This window comes from Ptiloglossa arizonensis, chromosome 7 (genome assembly GCF_051014685.1).
Source record: "Ptiloglossa arizonensis isolate GNS036 chromosome 7, iyPtiAriz1_principal, whole genome shotgun sequence".
Lineage (NCBI taxonomy): Eukaryota > Metazoa > Arthropoda > Insecta > Hymenoptera > Colletidae > Ptiloglossa > Ptiloglossa arizonensis.
This window is the reverse complement of record NC_135054.1, coordinates 24,112,931-24,134,829: the sequence shown is the minus strand read 5'-3', so window position 1 is coordinate 24,134,829 and position 21,899 is coordinate 24,112,931. Positions and strand designations below refer to the sequence as shown.

Below are 21,899 nucleotides of genomic sequence, written 5' to 3'. Positions count from 1 at the left end.
GACTAAACGGCTAAATCGAGCCGATGTCTTTCTCCCGATATGGTAATGCGATATTTATGGTTTAATGATTAATAATGGCTACAGTTAAATTAGAATCTGACTCAGGATCAAGTGTTTACAGGTTTGTTTACGAATGAATCAGCGCCTTGTAATCGATCGGTTCGAACATAATGTCAATTTGTTTACGAGTTCTTTTTATATCGGGACTGTTACGGAATTAATCTTCGACTGAGGCGATTTCTTTTTAACCACCTTCTGCGCGGAATAATAGTCGACGCGTTGGTAATAATAGTTGATTTGTACGCAATGTAGGCATTTATCGACGAAACGAAATCAATTGGTCGCTCAAGGTCACCACCCCTACATCGAACCACGCCAAGCATGATCCGCGTTTCCACGCTATGCCAGTTTGCTATTTTGTTCTAGAGCCAGGGAGCGTCTGTCCGCAGGTTTGTTCAAGAAGACGAAAGACTAGCGGTAGGCTAGCCAAAATGGTGGAAATAACCCCCTGGTGATCTTGAACAGTCAATTGATACCAATCCGAACGTACTCTTTGTTCGAATAATGACCGTATCTATTTGCGTTTAACGATAAACGCGCGTTACAATTATCGTAATACATTCCACGGTGATGATTCAAGGTCTGGAAGATTTACGGATCGATGTTTATCCAGCGAAAGTCGCACGACTTTCGAATCACCCTGTACATAGAATTTCACGTGATCTTTGCACCGGATAATGTCGTTCGATGATCAGACTTTAGATCCACGATCATTCTTTCCGATGGAATTCTCTTGTATCGCGAAAATGCATCGCGACGTTGTCGTGCCTCGTATACTATACGCATTATTCAATGTCGCTTCTTTTACATAACGAGTCGTTTCCTCGTACATAATTGTCACAATTCGAAAACAATTTATAAATGTTTCCGCTACCGCGTGAAAAGACATGGATTGCTCTTGCCAATGAACACACAACGGTATCCAAAATTATTGGACGTTGCGTTCAGCTGTAAAAAGAAAAGCAACCTCGGTAACTTTGAAAACGTTAATTGAGCATTTCTTGGTAAAATTTCGGGCCTTGAATGGCTCTACAGACGATTGTCTTTGTTTCTGTACTACGTTTCTATACAGATACATCGACCGTAAGGTTTTTTCACGGAGAATACTAGGAAGCTTCCTAGGATGTAGTCTACCTCGTACTTGGTATCTAAACTATCGCTACTCGTCCAAAATCTCTGCACTTTCAATGCTCGTTACGAGGTATATCCGATGATAGAAATAAATTATGGTAGAGTTGTCCGCTATCTCTCGTTCATGGAGAATCGCGGCGAGTATCGGGACACGCGAGGTCCCAGTTCTCCCATAACCTTGACTCTGCCCTAGCCGTAGGATCGAGAGCAGTCTCGCGAAAGGAACGATCGTAATACGAACGGAATTTCCGCGAATCGCGAATCGATGTCGGGTCGGTGAAAAAAGTCCGAGAACGAGCTCATCGAGAAAGAGAGTGGCGTGGGCGTGCAAAGTAACGACCGTGAGGAATACGCCGAGGTGGAAACAAGCGAACGCAGAACGTAGTCAGGGTAAAGAGGAAGGTTCCTCTGGTGCGGCCCGATCGACCAATCGCGATCCGTTGGCGGGGGTTGTGCCATAAATGTCGCGTGGCGAGTCGCGGAAACTCGCCGGCAGGTCGGCGCCACCGTACCGACGTCCGGTATACTAGTCCACATTTTTGGCGGCAGCCGCCCAGTCTAAGGTCCAATCTCCGAACCGAACGGTCGTCCGAAATACTTAGGTAAAGGAGCTCACTTCCATCGACCACCGGTCAAACCTCGAGTTTATTCGCCACATCTTCTCTTCTTTTTTTTTTCTTTATTTTTTTTTTTTCTACTTCTCTTCGTTACCGAAACGAAAGTTTCTTTCACTGACGAGAAACCGATCTCAACCGCTGTGCCGTACACGAACACGCAGAATCGAGATACCCCCGAGAGGGAGAGAGAAACAGAAAGAGAGATAGAGAGAGAGGGGTATCACGGGCCTAGGCGATAGGCAACGATACGTGAGTGCGAGGCTCAAGGTCGAACCGATCGAAGACGCTCCAAGAGACGGTTTTTTTCCACGAGAGGGAAGATCGAGGATCGTTCATCGTCACGTTCGCATTATACCGCTCTCAGTTTGTGCGACAGTGAAAAGGAGGAAACGGCTGACTGGACGTGGCCCTACTCGCTGCTTCTCCCCTGCGTATATTTAGTAGGAATTCGCTCTTCCATTAACCTAGACAGACTGCGCTGTTTTCGTCCACTCACACATACCCGGTTGCGTTTCATTCCACTCGCTGCACCCTTGCGAGTATTTTTAGAACTAATCGATGCTATTAACCACTCGACGATAAACTAATCGCAGTGCGAGCCAGCCGGCTTTCCGTAATTGTTCGGTGAGACGAGAACGATCGTTGCGTCACCGCGAGACCGGAGAAAATAATTATTTACGTTACCGATACGACGGAACGTTCCGTTGCACTTGTTGCACGGAAAAACAGATCGTTACCGTCTCGTCCGAACGGAGCGAAGAGTAAACGTTCTTCGCCGTTTGTATCCAATGACTGTCCGCCCTGATAATACGCACGCCTACCGATTGTACCTAACGATGATCGTCCTGTCGCGATAACACCCCCTCTGTGTGCGATAAAATTTCTCGTTTGCTTTTTACCCTCCCGCGAACGATACCGACGAGAACGCAAGTGTCGCGTGTCTCGAGGAACACGGCTACGAGCAAGATTCGCTAACCGTACGAAACGCGATCCGAAACTGGTAAAAGTAAATCGTTGGTGAATCGGGCCGATCCACTTGGAGAAAATGAATAGGAAACAGTGCGAACTTAAAACGGATCGCGTGGTTGCGTCACCGGCCGTAATTGGTGCAACGTTAACGCGGAACTTGATCGAAAGGAGTTCGAAGAGTGTGAAGTGTCAGTTTACGGGGTGATCGATGTATCGGTTAATCATCGTCCGGGTTAGGCGAGACTCGCGAAATATCGTCCCGAATCCGTGGTTCTAATTTCGTGGAGGCGCGCTCGCAATAGTTGGCGCGGCGTTGGTCTCGGTTTCGCCTCCGATCGCATACCAATTCGAGGCAGACACCGATGGCTGCCGCGTGCACCGGGCAATTCGAATCCTCACCGAGTGGACACGCTCGAGTTCCATTGCCAATCACAACCGGCCGGATTGTTTATAATAATTGGCAGCGATTTATTTGACAGTTATGTAACGTGCCGCGGTGTATACTTATACCGTCGGGTAAAAATAGTCCGTTGGCCCCCGAGTGCCGCCAACTACGTTGTGTCTGTTATAGCCGTTCCCTTTCTTAGGTCAAACCGCGAAACACTTTTTGCCAACGGTTAGCGCCATCTCGCGTGAACTAGTTTTACGGGCGTCATCTATTTCTTGCCGGCGCAACTGACGCTACGCAGGACCAAATGAATGAGTTTTACGTAAGGAGTGCGCAGTTACGTTCGACCTCTCGCCTGCAAGGCACGATCCTGTCGCGAGGGTAATTAAGAACGATTTCCATCGGTGCGATAATCTCGCGAGGGTTCCCCCGAGTTCGAAATTTCCACGAGGTATAAAATTACGAGCACCCGGAGAGTCACGCTCCATATTGCTCGTTCTCTTAATATCGTGGAGTACGTCACAAGTGCCAAGAGGCGCCTCGCACCGCTTGACAAGCCAAACTGCGCGTCTGACCGAATTAAGGCGTCACTACTTTCGGCCACCTCCGAAACGCTAAATATAACACCGCGATAAAGGCTACTTTCTAGCCGAACCGAGACTTCGATTCCGAACCAAAACAATTATAACTAACTTCCGTTATCCGCCGAATGTATCCGTCACGAATTCAACAACTCGACGAATCTGAAAATTTACCGACAACCGTGTCGAGCGATATCCACGATCGACGAGAACTTTACTCGCGGTTAACTCGTCTCCGCTCTATCGATCGCAGGGCAAGTACTTCGCTAACGGTTCAAGATTAAACATTCGCTGATCCTTTCGCTTTAGAGATTCGATAATTCGATATGGATCGTTGCACGGTCGATGAGAAAGGAACTCGAAGGGTGCTTCCGAACAGACCTAACCCACAACGACAAAATGGACTCGACGTAGTTGAAGATAGCGACTACGACCTATTTGACCTTGCCTCTGCATCGAGTCCTCGGAATCGAACGCCTTCTCGACGAAAGTGGAAGCTCGATCTTACGAGTATACCGTATACCAAGTACTCCCCTCTGTATACCGAGCTTTGGTCGCGATCGTATCGATTCGTTTCGATCCAACGTGTTCTCGTTTACAAATCTCTTCTTCGGTACCCAGGAAGTTGAACGCTGTACAAAATACTCGAAGCGAAGAACCAAGGGAGATACGGTAGCAGTTTCGTAGTAGAAAGTTCAATACCTTGGTCGAGCCGCTATCGATCTCCCAAGAGACTCCTAGGGACTGTACTCGAGCCGTATAACAGAAAAGTTTTGATGCAAGCAGGCAGTCGGTATATTCCGGTAACACCGTTTCTCGCGTTTCGCCACAACGTGTCGTGTTCGTTGTCTTCTCGGCCGCTACGTTAAAGTTCCCGTTTCCCGCGTCGTGGCCCGATACGCGAAACTTTTCCTCGTTTCTGAGGTGGTGTCGGTGGCGTCTCGTGCACCCTTTAACGAGTCACGCGACGACGCCCAGCTGCGCCCGTAAAACTCGAACAAGCGAAACACTCGGGGAATTCGTCCGTTCGCTGTCACGTTTTCGACGCGAGCCGAATTTCTACACATTGCCGCGTTCGTCGAGCGTTTACGGGCGTATCGAGCCTCGGGCATGTCCCGTCGAGGGTTTACGGGTATACGCGAGAACGAAGCACGTGAAACCTTACGAGACCGTGAAATACGAACGGTGAATCTTCACCGAAAGACTGAGCGACCACCGCTGACCCGATCGGACATTTTTTACCGGACCGATACTACGACCGATACTTGTAGTATTATCGAGTATTCTAGTATTCTCGGTTAGTCTTCACTGGAAGATACATCGAGTTACATGTCTGTTCTCGATACCTGTAGTTATTTGGGTAGACACCCAACCAGTCTAGCACCTATCGTACTTCCATGTCTAAACTAGCTTCGTCGATGATTCGTCAACTACCGTGTCGGTTTAATTTGTACAACGCTATTCGCTATTCGCTATTCGCTATTCTCTCAAACCCCGAATGCATCCAACGTACATAGACGATCCCTGAAAGTTTTCATCGAATCTGTACGTTCGGAAGTATCGATACTTGTAAACCATCGTGAAGGTAATACACTCGTCCTCTGGCAGAACGAGACGAGTCGACAGGTGGAGGAGCGAGCACCTATCGGTATCACCTGTCAGCGAAGTAATCCACGTGTCTACCGGGAGTCTGGCAAAGGTCTCGGTGGTATACGATTCTTTTGCTCCGACTGGCATTTAGCGGACGCCACGGTGACGCACCGAAGTGGAACGCGCAGAAAACTATGCGCGTATGTACCTATGAAAAGCTATGCCAGTCGTGGCGTATTTCAGTTTTTGGACCTACGCCCCAGATGATTTGCTTGACCGCGCCGTGTGTATTTTTAGAGGGCATCTAGATTACACACGCCTCCGGATGGGGATATATATCCATTCCACCTCCCTGTTCGCGTTCCTATCGCGGTCCCGCCACCTCCGCGGCTCTCTCTATCAACCGTGACGAAAAATTCGTGATTCTTTAAAATTAACCTGCCGCGTCGCGACGCGCGGCAATGCCCTCCGCGGATCCCACCGTGGAAATTATAATACGCGATCGGTGTCTCTTTTTCCAGTTGATTCGAGACGATTCTATCCGCCGCGATAAAGACCCAATTCTCTACGCGTTCTTCGACCGAAAAGAACCACCGAATCAACGCAGTGACGTTGAGTAGTGGCAGCTGAGAACTCGAGAGCAGGAATTCATCGAAAGAGTCAATTTCACGAGCACCCGAATCGCGTTGTATCGGTAGGAGGTGTTTCATGAATGGATTCTGCGTTCGAGAGCGACCAGAACGTGTACTCGACCTCGTTTTCCCAATCGCAAACCTCTCCGTAGCTAACGTTCGCTGTCCAAACGATCCGAGGTTGATCGAATAAATATTTTGATGCTTCGAGTAGAACCAGGTTGGATCCTTTCGATTTTTCGCCTCGTGGTTGAGTGTTGCGAGCATCGGACACCTTGGTGACAAAGTTATTCGAGTAGCCGATCGTATCATTATTTCGAGCGGTGAAGCTCGCGAGAAAAAATAGAGAAACCCATAAATCGGCGGGACGGGCTGTGTCGACGTTTAATGGGTCATTATCGTGGTGACGATGCCTGGCGAGCATTAGGGAGCTCATTCCGATGGGAGTTCGTGAAAATCGGTCAAAGTCAGGCGGAGACCCGTCGGCTATGCTGTCTTCGCACAGCTTGGATGTCCACCTGTTTCCGACTAAAAACGGACCGGGGCCCGGGCAGCCTAAATATAGCGACCGCGAATCCGGGACTCTTACGTCACGGCGCATCGTTTGCGACCACGACCACTGAGCTTTCTTATTTTCCCTTTTTCTCGACGCTCTACAGAGCGAGACCGACCGATCGACCCAACCACACACCGCGACGATACCATCGATCCGAACGGTTCGGACCATCGAATGCCCGAATAATCGATAGTCGATTAAATTCCTCGGTTATCGTACCGTACGTGGACTCGGTTCATTCGCGAAACGCTCCGCGAGTGTAAACGGATTAATTCTAAAAGCAAACGTTACTGCTTGTTTCGGTACACTTGGTCTTGACCTATTAGATCTTGATAACAATTTTCTATTTCCGATCGTAGAAACTGTAATGCGAGTAAATTACAGCGGGTTGTTAGTAACCGAGAAATTAAGTCACTGGATGTATTTATACATCCGGATGTCCGGTTCCTAAGACCTCTGATGTTAAAATCTGAAATTACTCGTCGCGACGGTAATGTAACGCAAAGCTGTGCCAAGTTAAAGAATTTTAGACCAAGAGCGAAGTATGAGAAGTTACCGATCGTGGAAATAAAAATTCTTTCGTTACGACCGTTCTTAATTCTCGAATTTCCCGGTAGGGGTTAGCAGATACCGATAATGGTAAACTCGTTACATCTATGGAACGCAATGGTTTTAAATCGTGCAGTTAACAACGCGGTAGAAACGGTGCGTTAATATTGAGGAATTCGTAGGACTCGATGAATAAAAAATAAGAAAAGTATAAGCACGAACTCTTGTTCTTTCGATACAGACACCTGTTAATACGGTCGAACAGTGTTCATTGTTCCATTGTACGTACCTCGCGAATAGAGAAATAGATGGTGACGCCATCTTTCGAGTCGAACGGAATTCTTTAGATATTTGTAATAACCGTTGATATACTGACCAATTGTCAGGTTTTATCGAAACGTATTTACAGAAATCATTCTAGTTCTTACGACAAATTTAGAACAATTTGTACATTTCGCTTGTATTCGTGTACAACATTAACGTTTTACGTGAAAAATGAATTTGTCACGTACCTCTTACCAATTGCATTCGTAAACGTGGCGTTGCTTGGTTGTCGCCTTCTCGAATTTCGGAATCAGTGCGAAGGTCCTATCGATTTACCTAACGCAGAAAAGAAACAATTCTTGAGCAAATGTAGTTTATCAGTATCGTTAGCATTTTGTACGACTAAATAATCCTAATACGCGTATTTGTACATTTGCGATCGATCTAACGGTCAACGCCATTCAATTTCAAATCTATCGAATTCGTGTTGGTAAATAGTGAATTAGTTTAACAATTACGTAACAGGACGACTAACCTTGATAAACAAAGTTTCCCGATCTCTGATTTGTTCCACTCGCGTATTAATTCACGTTTAATATTAATTGTTCTAACTTTCAAAATGTTACAACGGAAGAGGTTTATCATCGCGCGAAAACGCTCCCCGTACTGAATTTCGAAATCAGGCGTGCAAACCTGTAAAACCAAAACATTCGCAACGGGGGGCATCTAGAGACTTTTGAAAGAAGAAAACTTTATTAGGCATCCAATTATAAATCGATCAGTGCACGTTTTAAAATATCGTAAGATGTGTTAGGAAAAATGATAGTAATCGCTTTCGTAAAGTTTCCAAGGAAATTGGAAGTTTATTGGAAATACCGATGCGCGTAAAGTTCAAACTACGATAATACATTAAACGTAACGTTCTAATTACGTCTAAAAAGTTTCTTACGATTAATGTTACCTCTAGAAACGTTGCTAGACGTTAGAAGTCGAAAATTCAGCGACTAATTTAATCGGCAAAAATTAAGTCATAAATTAATTCGTAAATTAACTTCGCGTTATTTCTCGTGACTAATTTAATCGTTGAAAGGATCGCCCGAAATTAAAATTTAGAAATTACTAACGACAAACTCAATAGACGGAAAACGTTCGCTGGAAATAAGTATTTAAAGAGCAGTGATTAATTTATATTACGTATTCCAAATTTACTCGGATGACCTTCGATCGCTCTTGCTGAGAATGAAATAGGAATACGTGCGAAAGCGCTCAGATGATCCAGGCCGAGTATGAAGTGCGCGTGTTGCTAAAATTAGCAGCGGCGTTGCGTCAACAAAAAGAAAAGGCGATGCTCCTGTTTGTGTCGCAGTCCTCGATTGGCTGATCCGGGGAATGCCGCGGCCAATCGTAATACTCGTAATACTATTCGGTATTCGAAAACGGAACGATAGTAATTTTCGAACGCGGAAACCAAATTCAGACTTTTGCCTCTCATTCAATCGAGCATCTCATTGATATTCCACTCTACTCTGTACATTTACAAATTACGAATGCAAACTATATTCAGAGCGCATTAAAAGATCCATAATAGAAACGCTACACTTTCTTTCTTTTTCGTTCAAATTTGGAAACCTTTAACGGATCGTTACGATCGATGTCTATTGTTAGATACCGATAAAATAGAACCATTTCTCTCTAGCGTCATAAACATACACAATTGCAAAATCGTACTCGGCAAGAATGATGAAGAAATCGACCGTGAAAAATGCACACGCTATACTTAGAAAACCACACGATGCCAGCAAACACCTTTGCAGATAATCGTCGATAATTCTTGTATTTTTAGCACGTTGACACGTCTACTAGCGTTACAAACTCTAAAATTGTCGAATTTGCGATGCCATCGCACTCGTTCTCGTTCTCGCGGTTATACGCTGTTAACGGAATTAGGAGACTACGTCAATGGGCAATTTCGGGAACCGAATCAAACATCGATAACGAAAGAGGCGATACATACTGCTTCTTAAATTATCCTAACTTGCTCTGCTTTAAAAAATGCCACCAGTTACGTATTTTTTTTCTTTTTAGTTTAAATGTACTACATATAAGATAGGTTTAACCGCACCCGTTTCCTACACAGTCGTGCACGTTGTATCTCTTTGTACACACTACGTAATCATTATTTCTGTAGACTGCTGCCCGGCAGAACTTTCTCGGAAAAGATAATTCTGTTGTTTGTAATTCAAAGTTACTCGATGATAAAATATGTTCGACGGCAGAAACTTTCCGCGCATCGGTCTTCCTCGAATCCGTTTTGGCATAGATCTGTTTACAACTTTGGCAAACAAAGGAATGTTGAAACCGAAATTCGCGCGATAATGGATCGCGGAAATGAGGCTACGGTTTACGAGAGCAAGGTTAAAAAAACACTTCCAGTAACAGGACGCAAGAGCGTTATATTTGACCACTGCTTATGCAGTGGAATTTATGTTGACGCGATTCCGGAGCGAACCTATGTTTTTGAAAAATTGCACTTGTTTGATTATATTTTATAGCTTTTGTTGTAAACTGGTAGCTACTTAGAGATACAAGATTTTTGGGTAATTCGTGATCAAAAAAAAAAGATTCGAAGAAGTTTTCCACGTTTGCCCTGTTACGTTTTGTGCTTTTAATAAACATTGACGCATCGCACCTCTTTTGCAACATTTACTCCCATGCTTGTTAAATTCCGTATTAATGCAAGGAAGAGCGATTCACTCGTCCACATCGAATCACGTCGAAATCCATGAACGATCTTCCTTCTTCGACACATGTACATTCGGTCGTGTCACGTTCGGTCAATCTGAAAGAGAAGATCTGTCAGCAAAAGTAATACGGGCCTCGATTAAAGGTGCTTAACGTAGCCCGCTTTCGTTTGTTTCAGCGAACGAGTGTGGTCAGCAGTTCAGTAGAGCGGCAAAATGGACGCGCGCTTTAGAAGCAACCTCGACATGATTGGGCGCAACGAGCCCATCACAAGGAAAGCCAAATTCTGGCAAAGTTATGTCCGAGCCTTAAAAGGTACCTACTACTTTCCTTACCTGAGTTTCTGCAATAACAAATGCATATTGTACCAGACGAAGATCTATTGGCATTTGCGAGTAGACTTGACTTTGAGTCCAGTACAGCCGCTTGACCTTGGAGTCCTCGATATTTTCGCTCCCTAGTGTAGAGTTGCCTTTGATTCGGTCGCGCATCTGTAACATACATGCTGTAGAGTATACTCCAAAATAAACGAGTAAACAATTTGTTAATGATAACAGGCACTGACGACATAAGAGCTCCTGAACACACGCACAGACCCCGCAGCATTTTCCGCTCGGATTATCCTGAGCTGTCCTCCTCGTGGCCCTTCGGAAAGTCTATCTTTGAAAATCCCCTTCACGCAGCCGATCGCATTAATGTTCCTGGATACAGGTATGTGAACAATCATTGCGCATTTCCTTTTGTTTACACGTTTTCCAAGTTCATTGCATCCGACGAAAGAGATTCAGTTAGCTCGGTTACTCGAAACTTGCCGGAAACATGACACAGAAGTAGAAATGAATTTTTTTAACGTACCAGACCGCCTTGTGAATATTGGTCGATCACTCGTCTTCTCCAGATACACTGTTAATAATCCATTCTACGTTACCGTAACCTGAAATAATAGAAACGAACCAAGTTAAGACCGTAAACATTTTTCTTGGGATACTTGCTGGTCGAGAAACCTTTTTCTTCTCGTTACATCTACGTTGCGTATTAATTTCCATTTCTTCTTTAAGGTACCTGCCCGTCCACCGTGAAATCTACGGTTACTCACCGAGGCAGATCTACCCGCATCAATACAAACCTGTAGAACGCTTCACCCCCGGTACGTACTAAAGAACTCTGAGCAAAAGTCCCAAAGAGAGTGAACGACGTCTGAAATAAAAATTAAAACAGAACAAAATGAATCGAAAGCGCGAAACGAAACGAAAAGTTTGATGCTTAACGTAAATGTAATGCATACATCTCGAAAGTCGAACGAGAGATTCTTACCGCTAATGGCTGAGTGAGAACGAAACCAGAGAGAAAGAACGAAACGCATGAGAAACGGAACGAAATCACCAATCGTCACTGTGTACTGTTAATCCTACGATTATATATAACCGCTCGTTCTCGGGGTTTTCCTAGTTTAATTAAGTTCTTTGTTGAATGTAACCAGGTGCTTTTGGCTTCTGGTTGAAAGAGAACGAATCGAAAAAAAATATAACATACATGATATTAGAAGCAAAATGATGAAAAACACGAGGAAAGACAAAAGACATAGTTATGTCGGAGGTGTCAGTGTTCCGCGTTCGCAAGTGTCCCTCCGAGGCCTTTCTCAGAAGCCAGAAACGCCACTCGGAGGATCCGTCTCGTACCCCAAGCCCTCCACCTTTGCCTGCACTCGATCGTAACTAAAAAAAATACAGAAAACGGGATTCTATTGTTATGTGTCATCCCCTCCGACGTGTGTGAAACGCGTATGCACTTAATCGGGCCATGTTTTTAGTCAACTCGAGATCATATTATCGATAATCTACCTTCATACCATACCATATGTGTACCACTAATTATTACTCTACACATCTTTGTATCTAAGTTATTATACGTATATGTCGCTATATGAGAACATGCATCTACATATAAAATATATAATATATTTAAATATGCCTAAGACTTGTCTGCTTCGCGACTCGCTCCGTGAACAGACGAACCATTTATCTCTCTTGTGTCCTCCATTAAACAAAAATCATCGCTCTTCCACCTTTTAATGACCGAATTCGACGTCACAGCCACGCGAAAATTGGAGCAACGCTCGACATCCACTGACGATCGACGCTCCGTCTCGCTAGTGTCCTATTAATCGACTTCACTCTGCACCAGAGATGGGCAAAGTCTTATTCGAGCAATCACTAACGATTAACCGTGTAACAACCGATCGTGGACGACCGTTTGACTATAGGAAGCTCGGTGGATAGTCGGAGAAACGTTTACTCGTGAAAAATGGACTGCCCAATAATGTTTCTGGTAGCTGAAGATTAATTTCCAACTCACTTGACCGCCGTAACCGCGCTAAATCGCGTAACCGAATCCCGCGAACGTTTAATAGTTGAGCAATACTTGGAAAGATGCTCGTCTGCCGCACCTTGAAAAATGAAATTTTCATATTATTCATTTTATCCGTACGAAAGCATTTTGAATCTATTGGCAAGACTTTTACCATGAAAATGAGACCGAACGCGACGTCATTTGGTCAATTTTAAGTTACCCTTAGAACAGTACTCGATGCGTAGATTTCAGAGACGATTCGAACGAACTATAGTTAAAAATAATCCTGGTCGTAACGAGGTCGTGTTTGAACTCATTTTCATCCGGAAAATCTCGCCAATCCATTGTGCCAAATACCTCTGGTCCATCGTAAATACTCGGGCTCTCCGAGACCATGAGTTCCTGAAACACACGCGGAGTGGTAAGCATTTCTCCGAGGATCGCTGTAATTCTGAAACGTAACGTAATTTCGACCGGAACGATGCTCAATATAGGACAAGTAGACAAATATAAACGACGATAGTAATATCGATAAACGTAAACCGTAGAGGACGTGTGTAGTGCCCATCTCTGTTCTCCGATCGACGAACTTGAACAACGACTCGAATTCGTTTAATCGAACTAAATCTAGCAAGTGTAACGAGCACGGTAGCAACAGTTAGAGCGGATCGTCTAGCAACGAATTAACAAACGAATTAATCAGATTAACAAACTCAAGTGAAAACATCGGTGGATGCGTCGTACCTGTTCGACGACTCAACACGCATAAACGTCGACGGATGGAAATGGGGACGACCTACGAATCAGACGACAGACGAAACGGTCCCAGGCATCATGGATCATCGCTCATCGATCATCGATCATACAGACCACTCTCGCGCGTGACCTTCACGTCCGTGTTGTGACCCGAGGTGCCGTTCTGTGGGTCGTTTTCTCGAACGTGCACCCTTCATCTTTCTTGGTCGATCGGCCGGAAATCAAAAACTGTTATCTGTCCCTCACTCAGTGGAAGGGGGTAGGGGAAGGGGGGAGCAGACGGACTGCACGCAGCTCTGATTCTAATTTCTTTACAGGCACTAGACCCGACAAGTGGCTTTTACTCAATCGCATCGTCGATTTGAGCGACCTTAGGCGACAACAGATTATACGACATTGGCAGACGAACGAGCGAAACGCGCTTACCACCCGAGTGCGACTTCGTCATTGTATACGAAGAAAGGACTACTAACCGTGATCATCCCTATAGCAACCCCTTATAACGCTCGATTAATCTCACCGAACGCGATTAACGTCTTGAGCTCGAGTACTTTGCGCTTTGACTCTTTAGGCTACCGTTAATGTATCAGAACCGAAACAAAGGATGTCGTTAAATGTAACATAGAGCTCGCTGAAACAAAGGATAATATCTTAAAATACGTAGGTCGGCTGATCGCTTCGATGGAAGATTCATCCGTGATAAAGTATTACAGTGACGTGCAATTTCGTAATAGATCAACATCGTGGAATAAAAATCTCGTAACGGAGTTTGTAGAACCTCCGTTACAGAGTACGAAGAATGCCAGCTGGCAAAGATATAGTTCGACACTGGAATGCTAATTAAAAACTGGGTTACTGTCCTGTGTTTACCAGCAGACGGATTTTCTTACGGCAATCGCACACTTTGGAACGCACGCAAGCGACAGACGTCCAAAGAGTATCAAAGGCTCGGACAGCTGTAGTTGCCAGAGCTCAAGATGTTAATTGTTACATTGGAAACTAACTCCTGACAGTTGTTGGAACTCACGCTAGGTGTTACACAATCCCGTACAATATCGTTGACTCGAACAAGCGTGCATTACTCGAAACTACTTGTATCGTACTTTGAACGACGAGTTAAAACTTGTCCGATAGATCAATTCGATGCTTCGATCGTGGATTATTTTTGGTAGAGTGTCGTAAAATTTTTAGAGAAATTCATTTCTCGTTTCGACGGACGATCTTTTAACCGGTAGTTTGAGCAGTGAACATACACCGCGGAAGAAAAATACGAGACCACAGTACTGGTATTACGACCAGCCAAACACCTACGACGTTAGCTAGGTGTCTACCTATTGGATCCATTTGAGAGATTCGATTCTTAAAATAAAATGGTCTTGTATTTTTTACCAACAATTAACACCAATTGTTTCTAATATTATCGCAACGACCCAGATCTTATAGGTATACAGTAATTGGCCAGTATCATTCGCAACACACGTCTTAACGTACTAACATTTACCCTTGGCACGTTACTAATCCCCCTCGTCGACAAAAGCCACCCAGAGCTTACGCGTGCCCACGCGCGCATCGTTTTCTCTCCATCGTAGTGTTCAAACGATCGTCGAGAGAACGTGACAACTTTCCACGGTTCAAAGAACCAAGGAGAAGAAATAGCTAGCGATCGAAGCCATCTCGAAACAGTGGCCAATCACGACGGATAAACTACGGATGTGGTTTCACAAGCACAAGAAAGCTGCTGTATACTGTATACATGAAATTTTTAATAAAATTAATATGGCACCGAGAAAACAAGACCATTTTGGTGACGATTTTCAACTTTTTTTCTCAAAGATTTCACCAATTTTTGTTCCATGTGACCATTTAACGTGGAATTTTGTGCGATCGTTGCGTCCACGACTTTTTGTGATTTTTAACGAGCGTGCATTTTTCTTTCGCGGCGCAATATTTTCGTAACGTTTCGCCAGCGTCCCTAATTTTACGCTATTTTTCACTGTTTTTTGTGGATCGGGAGGGTGAACGACAGAAACGATTTTTTTGAACCTGCGGGAAACTGTTTGGAAAATTAACTCTTGCAGCTGAGGTGGAGGTCGCAGCTTGATTCGAAGTAACAGGCATCTCGCAATGGATCGAGAGACGATCGCTAGATCGGAATGAAATGTTTTTGAAAAATATCGCAAATAGAACGGAGTGCCTGACACAGAACGATACGTGAACGTATGGCGAGAGCTTGAAGCCGATGAAAGCGAAAAGAGATTGTAGTAAGAGGGTGAAGTAACGGGAGAACGTAATTCGTGAAGCCAAAAGAAAGAAAATAAACCAAAATTCACAACGGCCGCCAAACTTGAAAAAGCTGGAAATTTTCTCTCGACGCTTTTGCGTTCTAATTTTTCGCTACCGATTTTTCCTGTTCAACGTCGTCGCTTGCTTCCCTTTCTCGCATATTCCGAAGGGTTGTTACAAGCTTTACTTGTAAGTAGAAAAACAATTGCCACAGGGAGACGTAAAGACGATACAGAAGAATCGATAGCCACTGTATTAATACATGCTCTAATTTGTAATAATGTGCACGCGTATCGAGTATTCTTTCTACTAACAAACGACAGATAGTGCAATTAATTTCAACCAAATCCAGAAATTTCTATCTTTTTCAGGAGATGGCATGTACTCTTTTCTAAGTTCGATCCCCTCCACCCCAAACCCTACTAGCTTAAGTAATCCAAGTGTACAGGCTGCCTTAAAATGTGTGGTACGAAGCAAAATTTGAGGAATCTCTTTGAAAAACATCGAGCGAAGACGTTACATGTTTTTTACCAAAATTCCAATCATGCGTGACTACTTAATCGTACCGTCATCGCGAGGCGCCCTGTATAACTTCATCCTTCGGCAAAACCTGTGGATACTAATTAATAGGGCAATTTACAAAACCACAATTGGCGTAGAAAAACACATTACGTACGGTCACAGAAAACTACCGAACGGAAGTTGCAAGATGGATCGACATTCGGACGACGACGAGTACAATTTCATTAATTCGTAGCCACGAGTTTTTTTGATAATTAACAGAAATAATGTTTGGTACGTGAGGCGACTGTAATCGAGCGGTAGCGGCTAGAAAGTATATCAATCGATTTGAGTAATTGTCGAGCCGTTTTTCGGACATTTCGAGCCGCACCGCAGCTTTTTTCCGTCACCTCTCCGTCGGGGGAGGACGATTTTTTGAAGCAGTATTTTTTGGTCCACCCAGGTCAGTATGCTTTTTCTCCACAGTTACACGTGACGTCGTGTTATTTTTCTTTTTCTCCTTCTTTTTCTGGTGAGAGCGTCGACATTTTTATTTTGCCCCCGAAGAAACGAATTTCGCGAACACGCTAAGCTTTCAGAGGCTAAGTCTGGTCTTTTTTTTTGCGTTTCTTTTTCAAGTAGGAAGAACACGCACGGCTGACAACTACACGAAACAGGGACAGAACCCTCGCATCTTAACCCTTTGCGCTCCGATTAATCCGTTTACACCCTTATCGGTGTGTGCGTGCGTTTCGTGAGAACGAAACGCGGCACTTTAATCCGTTTATTTATTTTTCTTTCATCGAAGCTTTCCGTGTTGCATGAAAGACTTTCTTTTCTCGTAAAACGGTAGACGCTTGAAGCTAAAACACTAAACAAGAGAAAATGGAGCGCAAAATACCTAATTCGGCACATTCCGGCCACACAACGAAAAAATCAAACCGGTGATACGCACGGTTTTGATATGATCAGATGTCGTGATCGTTGGTAGATTGTAGACCATGGTATACAAAATGATTAATCGAATAAAAAAAAAAAACAAAACAAATGGACGAGAGGAATCCATAGATTAGTGACATGTTGTTATGTGGACTTGTTATATTTTTTTAGCGCACCGGATTGGACACTATCGAGCAATATGGATCCTCTACGACGCAAAAGAAAGAACGCAAACATTGGTTAATTCCAATGAAAAATTTACGTAACGTAAAATTAACCGAAATGGTATGTCCATTGGTTAGTGTCGCTTCTTGCTTAGATCTCAGATCCTAGAAAGACCGATTAACAAGCTCTTTCGTTCTCTCTGCAAAGCATAAGTGCGTTCTTCTTTTGCTCGAAGATGTCCATAAACCCGCAACGAAAAATCGAGTCGAATACAGGGACCATCCGGCACGATTTTTTGCTTGCACTTCAAACTAAGATCGCAGGAACGTCTTTTCAAACGATAAGATGAAAAACAACGTTGGAACTTTTCAATGATTTTAATCTCGTTTTATCGAGGAACGTTTGAAAATACGCTTCGCTGTTTAAAAGTGCAACATCGAGATAGAAACTGGAAACTTTTTTATCCAGATAGAAATTTTACCCATTTCCGATATAAACCGTTAAATTTATATTTCTCGCATAATTCGCGAAAGGATCCACCGGTTTCTCGAAGTTGCATACATCTGTCCACTGCATCCCTGCACGAACCGTCGGCGAACAGCGAACAAACATTACGACTGAAACACAAAATGAAAAAGGAAATATCGTTTAGAGCTCGAAACGATGAAATGTTCGCGTTACTGAATAATATAGTAAATAGAATTGACATTCGGAGGAGCGAATCATACGTGAAAGACGAACGAAACATTGTGTCAATGCGATACCTTTACTCGACGTACGCGTGATACGGCACGTTGGAATTTTTTAAATGTTACACCCTCTAATTATTTCGAGCAACGTTCTCCTCGTCACGTTCGCAAGGTTCGCTCTGGTCGGTGGGGATGCTTGTTTCATTGCCACGAATTTTTGTTTCATTGCCATAAATATCACGATACAGCGAAACCGTTCGACCCTGAGCAAGCTTGGACCGATCATCTGAACCGCTTGGCAAACATCGACAGGCTGTATCCGAGCAAATCGCCTTTGCTGTCTCGGCATATAAGCCCTCCGCTCAGTACGAAACGACTGTTCGACATCCACGGTGAGTACCTATTCGTCGTCGTTGGTGTTTAACTTGAGAAACGAGACCCTCGAACAACTTCTCTTTGCCTTCGAAGTCGAATCGAATTAAACTCGTGATAGCTAGGAGAACAGTCTTTCAGTGAAATTGAATCGTGGATAATACTCGTCGATAATACTTATTCGAAAGACTCGACCGTAAACGTGACTAATAAGTGGTGATCGATTTCTACGCGAAGAGTCTTTGCCTACTGCAGAGACTTCGTCAGGTTTAGAAACAACGAGAACAATCGTGGTGACGTCGACAACAATTCGAATGAATTTTACGACCCATTAAAATTGGGAAGATCTGGATAAAATTCGATGAACCAATTGTCACGGATGCTGTCTAATTTCAGGTAACCTGTTGTCCGATCTCGACTTCTTACCGTCTTTACCTTCGTTGCTTCGAAGAAAGCCTTTGTTCGAACTTCTCGAACCATCTCCAATGGCGCCGGTCAGTGCTTTCACCAGAGACCCATGGTGGTACCCGAGCTACGCTCCCTATATCCCGAGCTACGCTCAGAGGGCCACTCCGTTCTATCTGAGGGACAGTTACCTCAGTCCTGTAAAGCGTAGCTACCTATGGAGCCGACATCCAATCAGGCCTTTCGGTACGTAAACTTTTGCGTTATTATCGTTCCACACGTTTAACGAAACATCGTCGCTCTTTGTGCGAAAAATTGCATCCTCGTTGCGTTGAAAGTGGAGAACTCGAAGGGACCTTGAAGATCAGTTTTGGAGTTCTTTCGAACGAAAATCTTGTACTCGATCGGCTGAAAAGTAATCACACTTTGAGCTAACTCGATTTTTCCGACAAAGAACGAAATTTTTGTCCAAGAAAAAGAAAAAAAAAAGAAAAAATCGTTTAAGATTTTTCTCGTGACGCTCTCGTACCTCGGTAGAGGTAATTCGAAAGAGTGAGAAGTTGTTTTTTTTAAAAGGAGGACCACTCGGAAGTATTTGCAGACCGTTGTAATTTATTTTGCTCTCGCAGAAACACGAAACGTACGATAAAAGACGCGCTATCGGTATTTACGACCACAATTATTATCGAGAACATTTTACTACTTGCAAATTTTATAATTATTTCGAGATCTCCTTCGCGTAAAATTTCCTCGTGCCCGCATTCTTTTGTTACGTAAATTACATTTGGCATTATCTAAATATTTGTTTACTATTTGGCGCGCGTACAGATATTGTTGTTCCGTAGAACAATCCGTAAAATTCAAGGTAGCCCGTGCCAGACTCGACTGTCGACTTTCAATATCGAGAGCCAAGGATTCCTTCCTTTTGGCACTGTCGACAAATTAATTAACCGTGTCGCGTTGCCACGTCTCGCTTTGTTAAAAACGCGTTATTTGTCAATGTTGTCGCAAATTAAATTTTTAGAAAACGTATTAATAGAAGTGTCTTGAGAAATGTCGAAATATGGCCGCGAAGGAGCATCTCGAGCTAACGATACAGATTCGTACATTGACACGTTGACACGTTGACACGTTGACACGTTTTATTATTGAAAAATGCACGACACGAATCAACGCGAAACGAAGATATCGAGCAACTTTTATTCAACGAAATCAGGTGTATTTCGATAACAATGCTGCTGATATTGCAGCATTGTTTTTCCCTGAACAGGGTTTACCTTGATACGAAGCCATTCGTTAAGTCGATCGATTGGTGTTTATGTTATAAATTTGTCTACCTTTCGCATTTACTTAAAAAAACAGGTTCGCGTCTAACCTATACGCGAGTAGAGGAAGCAGAAAAGATTCGATAAATACGAAAAAAGAAGATTCGTAACATAATGATATGGAACAAGAATGTCTGTTATATTTCAGGAGACTTATACTACTATTATTCGAAGCCAGTTCCACGATTTCATTTTACCAGCCCATGGTACAATAAACGTACCACACATTAAGAAAAAAAGTGAGCGATAAGATTAAAATGTGGCCAAGTGTTTTGTCCCCTCACCCTTTACTCGTTAATAAAGTAAACAAATAATAATCGAAACAAACGATGACGTAATCGTTGAACATATTTCTGGCTACGACGAGATGTATTTATGATTAACACGCAGCTAAACGTAACAATCATTCATAAAACAAAACAAAAAACTCAGTCTGAGCACGGCCCGTTCTTACGTGGGTTGTTCAAACGAACGAAAACAAACGTTGACCTTAACCGTGTCATTGTAAGATCATAAATCATTGATTCGTTACGATTTGAAATGCATATTACAATCATCCCAATTAAAACAAAGAAAAATTGTGTTTAAACATCGCCACACAGCCGTCTGTACTTTATACGTAACTTACGTGCCTGTATTCACAACGTCATCTCTAATAGGTCTTTTTATTTGGAACGTGCTCTTCTATGTACATTTTTACTTGACTAATATGTGTATATACACGTGTACATACCCGACGGAAAATCGAGCCGTTCCCTGCAAACAGATACTCCCAGAATTTTAATAAGCCCCAGCACCCACTTCTCGTGAGAGCTCTGCTCCGTCGATAGTTTGTGTTTGCAGACTATGTTCGTATTTAACACAAGCTTTAGATGTTACTCGAGATATCGATTGACACCGACAACACGATCCGTGTCGACCGTTCATTTTCCATTGTGAAGATTCTCCTATCCTCCCCTTCTAGAAATGTATTCTAATTCTTATTGCATCTATTGTGTCCTAGTTCACGCTTCGAGAGTTCGACGAAAGCCGTCCGTCTCTTTCGATCTTTAGTCCTCCAAGTTAACGAACGTATAGACACAACTGTTGTAAACATCATGCTCGCGATCAAGAAGCGCATGCTCCGCTTAGCACGGTCACGTGAACAAAACTCTCGAAGTTGCTTTCATTTTCGATTAACTTCGTTATCGATTGATATTTGTGCCTGATCGATCGATCGGTCTTTTTTGCAGCTCACGCCTATTGATGACTGTGTCGCCCCGCATGGAACGCGTGATACGAAAAAAAAGCGATGAAAAAAGCCGCATAAAACCACGAAAAAAGAAAGAAAAAAAAAAGATATGAAAGAGTATTCGCATCGTATCCCAACAACCGTTCGACACCTATTGTCCGACTCTCTGTCTTTTGTTTCTCACAGTGCGTACCGTCGTCCACGGAGTTTTATTTATTAACAATTCTCGACACCATGGTTTATTGTACTCGTCATTCGTGATGTCTACGAATAAAATAAACACTGCCCAAATTTTACTACAAGATGTTCCTTTTTTCGACGTAATGAGATACACGCTATCTATCTATCGTATCGCACTTTCTTTCTCTCGTGTGTGTTGTCCGACAGACATCAACGAAATAATCTGGAACGAAACACCGAACACCGAAGAAACAGGTTTGTACAACAATATGCATGTTTATTATCTGAAAGTTTTACATCTTGAGGATGTCATTGCGTAGGCGTGCACTGCCGAGATTCGAGATTCGCAACACTAGTACTTTATATTTACTTACTATTTCATAAAACATCATCGAATCACGACCGCTCAGCCGTTTACAAATATATCTGTGTATATAATTTCTGAGTCTCGGACAAAACGCATATCGAGGGATCACAACCGCTTCTTTTACAATTAAACTTAGATTGGGAAAGGGGAGGACAAGGCTGGAGCGTGGAGGGAAGATGGCCGTTCAATTCGGCTCACTGAAACGTCACTTTTGCAACTTCTCTCTAAATGCTAAAAGGAGTAAATACATCAAACAAT

At 43.5% G+C, this 21,899-nt stretch overlaps 2 protein-coding genes and 1 long non-coding RNA gene across 8 annotated transcripts in view; 1 reads left to right on the top strand and 2 right to left on the bottom strand.

The window, feature by feature from the left end:
- Spf45 (splicing factor 45) overlaps positions 1 to 10,589 on the bottom strand; it is a 166,472-nt gene extending 155,883 nt beyond the window's left edge. Inside the window, exons 1-2 of one of the 2 annotated variants that reach the window (XM_076316324.1) lie at positions 10,027 to 10,589; positions 7,586 to 7,673 (exon numbers count right to left, since the gene is read on the bottom strand). The gene's annotated coding sequence lies outside the window, so the exon portion shown is untranslated. Of the gene's footprint in view, positions 1 to 7,585; positions 7,674 to 7,872; positions 7,977 to 10,026 lie in introns of those variants that run through there. The other variant, XM_076316325.1, reaches the window with a different exon arrangement.
- On the top strand, positions 1,636 to 21,390 carry Mf (myofilin). 5 transcript variants are annotated; one of them, XM_076316331.1, is made up of 8 exons: positions 1,636 to 1,793; positions 10,258 to 10,394; positions 10,637 to 10,790; positions 11,138 to 11,226; positions 18,010 to 18,153; positions 18,530 to 18,784; positions 20,012 to 20,102; positions 21,096 to 21,390. In XM_076316331.1, exons 2-7 carry the CDS (start codon positions 10,295 to 10,297, stop codon positions 20,092 to 20,094), a joined length of 825 nt encoding a protein of 274 aa, XP_076172446.1. In that variant the 5' UTR covers positions 1,636 to 1,793; positions 10,258 to 10,294; the 3' UTR covers positions 20,095 to 20,102; positions 21,096 to 21,390. The 5 variants fall into 5 exon arrangements, with proteins under 5 accessions (XP_076172446.1, XP_076172450.1, XP_076172448.1 ...); XM_076316333.1 differs by lacking the exon at positions 1,636 to 1,793 and adding an exon at positions 1,885 to 2,057; XM_076316334.1 differs by lacking the exon at positions 1,636 to 1,793 and adding an exon at positions 2,126 to 2,248.
- Positions 15,130 to 20,939, bottom strand: LOC143149178 (uncharacterized). Its single transcript, XR_012992715.1, has 2 exons — positions 20,597 to 20,939; positions 15,130 to 18,946 (listed from the first exon to the last, which is right to left on the bottom strand). It is a non-coding gene; the product is annotated as an uncharacterized LOC143149178 (long non-coding RNA).
- Positions 21,391 to 21,899: the final 509 nt, after the last annotated feature.

Coding starts and splice junctions, on each gene's coding strand:
- Mf (XM_076316331.1), top strand. CDS start 10,295: ATGGACGCGCGCTTTAGAAGCAACCTCGACATGATTGGGCGCAACGAG. Junction 11,227..18,009: donor TGTAGAACGCTTCACCCCCG/GTACGTACTAAA, acceptor ATCACGATACAG/CGAAACCGTTCGACCCTGAG. Junction 18,154..18,529: donor ACGACTGTTCGACATCCACG/GTGAGTACCTAT, acceptor GTCTAATTTCAG/GTAACCTGTTGTCCGATCTC.